The sequence below is a fragment of the Capricornis sumatraensis genome, unplaced genomic scaffold (genome assembly GCF_032405125.1).
Source record: "Capricornis sumatraensis isolate serow.1 unplaced genomic scaffold, serow.2 scaffold87, whole genome shotgun sequence".
In the NCBI taxonomy this organism is placed as follows: Eukaryota; Metazoa; Chordata; class Mammalia; order Artiodactyla; family Bovidae; genus Capricornis; species Capricornis sumatraensis.
In genome coordinates this window covers 35,065-43,376 of record NW_027184685.1, presented here as the reverse complement: position 1 = coordinate 43,376, position 8,312 = coordinate 35,065, and the positions used below count along the sequence as shown (strand labels likewise).

The 8,312-nt window shown below is 56.3% G+C and overlaps 1 protein-coding gene and 1 pseudogene across 1 annotated transcript; one reads left to right on the top strand and one right to left on the bottom strand.

The window, feature by feature from the left end:
• Window positions 1-747: 747 nt before the first annotated feature.
• On the bottom strand, window positions 748-1,460 carry LOC138072501 (melanoma-associated antigen 10-like; annotated as a pseudogene).
• A 3,391-nt stretch (window positions 1,461-4,851) lies between these two features.
• Window positions 4,852-6,073, top strand: LOC138072499 (melanoma-associated antigen 10-like). Its single transcript, XM_068963538.1, has 2 exons — window positions 4,852-4,906; window positions 5,259-6,073. Exon 2 carries the CDS (start codon window positions 5,279-5,281, stop codon window positions 6,071-6,073), a length of 795 nt encoding a protein of 264 aa, XP_068819639.1. The 5' UTR covers window positions 4,852-4,906; window positions 5,259-5,278.
• Window positions 6,074-8,312: the final 2,239 nt, after the last annotated feature.

Below are 8,312 nucleotides of genomic sequence, written 5' to 3'. Positions count from 1 at the left end.
ATGTGACTGCAGCTCCTAGACTGTCGCTCTAGGTGTGGGGGTGTCCTGCTTCTCCTAGTGTCCCCACTGCTAACACAGCATTTCACAGAGCAGAGGCTCCTAAAAGGTCTTCGGAATACACGAGCCAGTGAGCAGGGGGCTCAATTCATTCTGCTACTTCCTAAAATGACCCAGGCAAATCCAAATAAACAGAGATTATTTAGTTTTTGAAAATGACACACAAGAAGGACAGAACCATGAATTCACTACAATTACTTTTATCATCTAATTCTTCCCCCATCAATATTACTGCCAAGTAAGCTCACTTTTCCAAAACAGTTCTAATTCCAATTCCACTGCATCCTGTTCGGGACCACAAAACACAATGGAAGAGTCTCCAATCTCTTTTACAAAACAGCGAAGCTCTTGTTCTCGAACTGGGTAAGTTCAGACACACTGTGATCAACATCATTCACTAAGTTAAGACACTGAAGTTTATTTAGCCTTCTATGAAAACAATCATGGAACAAAAAAAAAAAAATCAAATTTTGAAAGTTCTCTAAGGAAAACAGATGAATCTCCATGTCATCACAGAGAACAGGAATCCAAAGATGCTATACACCAGTTTCCCCAGCTGGCCTGGGCCAGCACGTCTGAGAAGGCTGACCTCTTCCTCTTCAATCACAGAGGGAAGGATCACCTGGATGCTGCTCTGGCTCAGCCCGCCTCATCCTCCTCCCTTGCAGGCTACGTAGACAGGGGTGGGAAGGCCCTCAAAGCCCTTTGTTTGACCCTGAGCAGAAATGCCACGACGTCCCACTTGCTGGTCTCCGCATAGGCCTGGGGACCCCACAGGAGCTCAGAGCGGGCAGGGTGGCTTTCAGGTACTTGCCGGTATGCCAGGTACCCCTCCTGTACCCACATGTGGGTAAGCGGCTCCCTGGGCTCCCCAAAGTTGCAGTGCTCACTCTCGACAGCCCCCCCCATCCTGCTGAGTGCTCCCCTGACCTTCTCCTCGGGGGCACGGTCTCCATTCCACATGATTAGGCTGAGGACCAGTACCGGGACGCCGGCCTTGGGCAGGCCCTGCCCACTGTTCAGCATCATATCATAGGTGAGGCCCACGGTGGGGACCATGATGTAGATGTGCTCCCTGGGTTCCGCCTCCTTCACCTCCACACCACAGACCAGCTGCAGGCACTGTGAGGCTTGGCTGAAGACCACCGGAAAGTGCTCCTGGTTATCCCTGAGGACCTTCTTTAGCATTTCCACCTGGGAGGTCAGCTCCTTGGCCGGATGCATGAGCAGCAGGAACTTAATCAGGTTAGCCAGCATCTCATTCAGAGCTACCGGGGGCAAGGCCAGAGACTGGGGTGGGGGGCAATTGCAGTCTCCCCTGCCTCAGGCCCCAAGAGCTGCACCTGCAATGGGCCCTGGGCCTGGGTCCTAAGTTCTTCCTCGAGCTTGCTCAGCTCACTCATGTCGACCATGAGCGCGATGCCTGGGATCAAACCACAGCCTGAGGCAGGAGGGAGGCGGCGGAGGGGGGCGGGGGGCAGATGGGGACATATGGGGACCACAGGCCTGGATGGTGGAGAGAGGGGATGTGAACAGCCTCAGCTGAAAACCACACCCTGGGCGGCCACAGGCCACTTATGCATCTCCTCTTGAAAGGTGTTCTCAGACTTCACAGGCGCAAGCCTCCGGGGCATCCAGTCCCCTGGCTACCTGAAGAAGGAAGTGAGGTGTCTCCCCAGGGTGCAGTCAGCACAGTCCAAGACTTCCGAGGCTAACAAGGTGGTGGGACTGGGCCCATGTGGGGTCCCCTCTGTTCTGGGATGGGGAGCCCCTGGTGTACACTCAGGGCACCCTCCTCACCTTGACTCCGGGTACTGCCTGGACCACCTCTGCTCTCTGACCTCAGGACATGGGCCTCAGACCTCTGCTTTCGCCTCCTGGTTCCTGCAGCTCCTGTGAGAGAATGGGAGGACGCAGCTCGGGGGTATCCTGTGGCACAGCCCTCAGCCTTCTGTGACAGTACGAGGGGTGGACTCTGTGAGGTCCCCTCAGTTTTGTGTGGCGGGAGGTCCCCTCAGGGCTCCCTTGCAGTGCTCACCTTTCCCCTGGTACAACCTGATCCCTACCCTCTGGGGACCTGCAAGGAAACTCAGAACAAGACCCTAGCCTGAACAAAAAGTGCTGAGGGGCACCTGCCCAGGGAATCCCACGGGTCCTAGGCTGGGGAGATGCTCGGTCCTCAACTCCTCCTCACGTCCTGCCCGGCCTCCCAGCACTGACCACAGAGGCAGGGGTCTGCTTAGTCCTCCATCGGGATTGGTGTGTCCAGCCTCTGCTAACCCGAAGACATCCGCACTCCACCCGAAAAACCTCACCTCACGAGGTCCCTAGGCCAGATGTCAAGAAGCTGCTCACCCTGCTCACCACCCTGCTCTGGGCCCTCCAAGACCCTCCTGCAAGGGCCAAGTCCCTCCCTGTTGGGGTCTTAACTGTCTCGGTCCCTCCTCGCATGGAGCCTGTACTCCAGGCAAGAGCTGCAAGTGTCCTGTCTGCAATCGGGAGGCTCTGCTGCTTTCGCCCGTCTCTCTGACAGGGACGTCAGGCACTGCGGCATGAAGTTGTCCTGCCTGGGGACTACCAAGGTTCCCTCTGGTCTGAGATCTGACTACCCTCAGTCCTCACTCAGGGTGTTCACCTTGACTTCCGGTAGGACCTAGGCTCTGTCGTCTCCCCACTAGGAAAGGTGGGAAGAGGTCCCTGCTCCTCGCACCTGGTCCCCACACTCACAGACCCGGAACTCAGGAAGAGAGGACAGACCTAGTGTGCTCTTCTCACCCCAAGGGCTCCCAGGGCCGATAACAGGGGCTGAGATCTGTGGGGTTCCATCAGTCTTACCTTGGGGTCCCTAGAGTCTTCACTTGGGGTCCCTTCAGTCATCCCTCAGGGACCTGAACTTGTCTCTGTGTAAGGGCTTTCGATTCTCTCCTCTCCCCACTCGTGCCCCATCCGTTATGTCAGGTCCCCAGTCTCTCTGACACCCGGATGTCAGGAAATGCAGCATGGTTCATCTGCCCTATGTCCTCCCAGACCCCACTCTGCTCTGGGGTCCAGCGTCCTCTTCAGTCTTCCCTTAGTGTCTTCACCTTGACCCTCAAAAGAACTAAGATCTCCCCCTCTTGCCATCTGAGGCCCTGCCCCTTCTAACAGTTGCCTAATGTCTCTGAGATGCAGATGCGGAAGTCCGAACAGGCTGCCAAGTGCTCATCCCACCACCAGGGTGGCCCAGGGCTGACAGCAGGGGCAGGGATCAGTGGGGTTACCTTTGATCATCCCTCAGGGACCTCATCTTGAGCCCTGGCAGATCCAGGGATGCCCCTAGTGTTGACCCGAGGCGGGACCCTCACATCAAGGCTCAGGGAACACAGAGGGTGGATGAGCACATGCTGCATTTCCTGACATCCAGGTCTCAGAGAAACTGGGGACCTGGGAAAGGGGGCGTGGCCTCGGGTGAGCAGAGGGAAGAAGCCCAGCTCCTCCAGAGTTTCAAGTTGAGGACCCTGAGGGAGGACTGAGCGGACTCTGGACCCCAATCAGAGGAGACCTCAGGGAAGCCTGTAGCTGCTGTTGGTCCTTGGTGGCCCTGGGGTAGGATGAGCCCAGCGTGCGCGGTTTCACTTCCTCATATCCGGATCTCAGACTGGAGACCTGGTAGGGGGGCTGACTTCCTGAGGTCGGTCGGTCGGGATCTCAGACTGGGGACCTTGCATATGGGGCGGGGCCTTAGGTGGTCCGATTCCCAGGTCCGGTGGGGTGTCAGGTTGAGGACCCTGAGGAGGAACTAGAGGACCCTGAACCCCAATCAGAGGGTACCTCAGAGAAGCTCATCTCTGCCGTCAGTCCAGGGCAACTGTGGGGGTCGGAGGAGCGCAGCAGGCATGGTCTGACTTCCTGACATCCGGGTCTTGGAGAGCCTGGGGGTGGTATAAGGGGCGGGGCTTCAGCTGGGGAGAGGCGAGAATCCCAGGTCCCGGCCGGAGGCAGGTGAGGTGCCTGAGGGAGGAGTGAGGGGACCCTGCATGAGGAGCGACGGAACCCCACAGATCCCCGCCCCTGTAGTCGGCCCTGGGAGCACATTCTGTGTGTCTGCCTTTCTTACATGCTGGTCTGAGAGAGACTGGGGATCTTGTGAAAGCGGCGGGGGTCTCAAAATGGCGGACGGGACAATCTCCGGTCCTGCCTGAGGGGCCAGGCTGCATGCGAGGATGGACTGAAGCGGAAAGACCCCAACAGGGAGGCAGGGATCCTAGCCCTTGTGGGGACTCTTGGAGGCCCTGGAGTGGGGTGAGCAGTTTCTTGACTTCTGGCTTAGGGACCCCGGGAGGTGAGGTTTATTTGGGCGGAGGGCAGAGGCTTCAGGTGGGCAGAGGCTGAACTCCCCAGACCCGAGGGAGGACTAAGCAGACCCCCGCCCCTGTGGTCAGTGCTGGGAGGCCAGGCAGGACGTGAGGAGGAGCTGAGGACCGAGCATGTCCCCAGCCTAGGACCCACAGGAAGCCCTGGGCAGGTTCGGCAGCATGTGGAGCCCCTCAGCGCTTTCTGTTGAGGCTGGGATCTTGTTCCGAATTTCCATGCAGGCCCCCAGAGGGGAGGGACCAGGTGGTGCCAGGGGCAAGGTGAGCACTACAGGGGAGCCCTGAGGGGACCTCCCACCACACAACTGGGGGGACCTCACAGAGTCCACCCCGCGTACTGTCACAGAAGGCTCAGGGCTGTGCCACAGGATACCCCCGAGCTGCCCCCTCCCTTTTTCTCACAGGAGCTGCAGGAACCAGGAGGGGAAGGCAGAGGACTGAGGCTCGTGCCCTGAGGTCAGAGGGCAGAGAAGGTGCAGGCAGTACCCGGAGTCAAGGTGAGGAGGGTACCCTGAGTGTGCACCGGGGGCTCCCCACCCCAGAACAGAAGGGACCACCCAAGGGCCTAATCCCCCACCTTGTCAGCCTCAGAAGTCTTGGACTGTGCTGACTGTACCCTGCGGAGCCACCTCACTTCCTCCTTCCGGTAGCCAGGGGACTGGCTGCCCCGGAGGCTTGCCCCTGTGAGGTCTGAGAGCACCCCTCAAGCGGAGACCTGTAAGTTGCCTGTGTCAGTCCGCCCAGGGTGTGGTGCTCAGCTGAGGCCATTCACAGCCCCTCTCTCCCCCAGCCTGGCCCGTGGTCCCCATCTGTCACTCTGGCTGACTCCTGTCTGTGGTTTGATCCCAGGCATCACGCTCGTGGTCGAGATGAGTGAGCTGAGCAAGCCCGAGGAAGGTTTTCAGGACCCTGGCGAGGCCCAGGGCCCGGTGAATGCGCAGCTCTTGGGGGCTGAGGCAGGGGTGGCTGCATCTGCCTCGGCCTCCTCCCCCACAGTGTCCTCCTTAGGCACTGGGGAGTCCTTGCCCCAGGAAGCGCTGAATGAGATGATAGCTAGCCTAATGAAGTTCCTGCTCCTCAAGTATCGAGCCAAGGAGCCGACCTCCCAGGCGGAAATGCTGAATAAGGTCCTCAGGGATAACCAGGAGTACTTCCCGGTGGTCTTCAGCCAAGCCTCGCAGTGCCTGCAGCTGGTCTTTGGCGTGGAAGTGAAGGAGGTGGACCCCAGGGAGCACATCTACATCATGGTCTCCATCCTGGGCCTCAGCTGCAACGCAGTGCTGAGCAGTGGGCAGAGCCTCCCCAAGGCCGGCCTCCTGGTGCTGGTCCTCAACCTGATCAGGCGGAATGGAGACCGTGCCCCTGAGCAGAAGGTCTGGGGAGCGCTCAGCAGATTGGGTGTGTATGCTGGGAGTGTGCACTGCCTCTTTGGGGAGCCCAGGACGCTTCTGACCCACGTGTGGGTGCAGGAGGGGTACCTGGAGTACCGGCAGGTGCCTTACAGCCACCCTGCTCGCTATGAGTTCCTGTGGGGTCCCCGGGCTTATGCGGAGACCAGCAAGTGGGAAATCATGGCATTTCTGCTCAGGGTCAAACAAAGGGCTTTGAGGGCCTTCCCACTGCAGTCTGCAGAGGCTGCAAGGGAGGACGATGAGGCAGACTGAGCCAGAGCAGCATCCAGGTGAGCCTTCGCTCTGAGATTGAAGAGGGAGCGGTCAGCCTTCTCAGAAGTGAGGGCCTGGGGCAGTTTGGGGAACCAGTGTATAGCTTCATTGCATTTGTTTTCTGTATGATGACATGGAGATTCACCAGTTCTCCTTAGAAAATGTTCAAACTCTGATTGTTTTCATAGAATGCTAAATAAACTTCAGTGTCTCAGCTTCGTGAATGATGCTGATGACAGTGCATTTGCGCTTACCCAGATTGTGAGCAAGAGTTTTGCTGTTTTGTAAAAGCGATTGGAGACTCTTCCATTGTATTTTGTGGTCCTGAACAGGATGCGATGGAATTGGAATTAGAGAACTGTTTTGGAAAAGTGAGCTTACTTGGCAGTAATATTGATGATGGAAGAGATGATAAAAGTAATGGTAGTGAATTCATGGTTCTGTCCTTCTCGTGTGTCATTTTCAAAAACTAAATAATGTCTTGTTCATTTGGATTTGCCTGGGTTATTTAAGGAGTCAGCGGATGATGAATTGAGCCCCCTGCTCACTGGCTCGTGTATTCCAAAGACCTTTATGGAGCCGCTGCTCCATGAAAGGCTGGGTTAGCAGTGGGGACACTAGGAGAAGCCGGACACCCCCCACACCTTGAGCGATGATCTAGGAGCCGTAGTCACACGAAGAAGGTGGAGGTAAGTCCCCTAGTCACACTAAACCAGGCAACCCACGGCGGGGCGCTCGGGCTCCTAGAGGAACGCTGCAACGTCAGTGTCTGAGCCAGGGCGTTCTGGGGCTTTGGGAAGCTGGGTTCCTTCTGTGGGAGGTGATTGTGTTGAGGCTGCGTGGTGGCATCCTTCAGACGTGCAGACAGTGTGTCTTGGGGGTGACGGGAAAGTCTGAAACAGATCATTGCTGTGAGGTATCCTTTTGCATCTTGGATAAAACACAGAGAGATCTCTTTCTCGGGCAGGAAGGAAGGGGTCCTGACTGTTGTTGCATTGCTGTTGACCACAGGGGCAAAGGAGGTGTTTTCTACCACTGCCCCACCATCTGCTCAGAATCCTGGAGAAGAGCAAATGTTGCTTTGAAGTATGGCCCAGTATTCCCTGGGCTGGCCCTCTACTCTCTGTCCTGGGAAAGCAGATTACCAAGTATATTGAAATGACCATTTATTTGGTCATCTGGACTTTATTTTGGCCACTTGTGCCCATGCTCTAGATATCAGAGGGATGAAATGAGTGAAGAGAAGCTGCTAAGTGGAGAAATCCTGCTGGGTGACTGGATCCTGGGAACTTTGATTCCCAGCTGGGAAAGACACTGCTCCGCACCCCTCAAACACACACATACACCCCGGTTGAATAACATAACCTCTAAGAGGAAAACGCACAGAGCAGCGATTTTGACTGCTTTTTTTATTTATCTGAGACTCAGAGTCTGAGATCCAAATGACAAAAGAAATAAGTACTAGCCAGAAGAGATGCAACATCCATACATCTGTGTCTCTTTTGCTGTTATATTAAAAAAAAAAAAAAAAAAAAGATGCAACATCCACCAGCGTCCCTGGCTTCAGGCAGGTTCAGAAGTGTGGAGGCAGCAGAGACTCAACAGGTTAAGGCTGTGCCTGGCATCAAATGACAGGAGCGAGTTCCGGGCCTCAGGAGGTGGTGAGGTCACTGCAGTCTGGTGTGCGGGCGGGTGCAGGGGGCTGAAGGGGCAGCTCTCCCTGCTGAGTGCCAGAGAACAACAGGAACAGAAGATGTGATTCTGGCTACATACATGGCACCTGCCACATAGTCAGTGGACACTTGGAAATGGTTGAGAATTTCAAGACCCATGTGACCTGCTCAGACAGTCTTCCCCAAAACAGGAGATTTTGTCATTATGAGTTCTAACTGCTGCTCTTTGTTGAGCATCCGGTAGGCAGTGTGGGATTGGAGAGATGTCAGGTGTTCAGTCAGAGAAGGCAATGGCACCCCACTCCAGTACTCTTGCCTGGAAAATCCCATGGACGGAGGGGCCTGGTAGGCTGCAGTCCGTGGGGTCTCTAGGAGTCGGACATGACTGAGCGACTTCACTTTCACTTTTCACTTTCATGCACTGGAGAAGGAAATGGCAACCCACTCCAGTGTTCTTGCCTGGAGAATCCCAGGGACGGGGGAGCCTGGTGGGCTGCTGTCTATGGGGTCGCACAGAGTCAGACACGACTGAAGCGACTTAGCAGCAGTAGCAGCAGCGTGGGGTG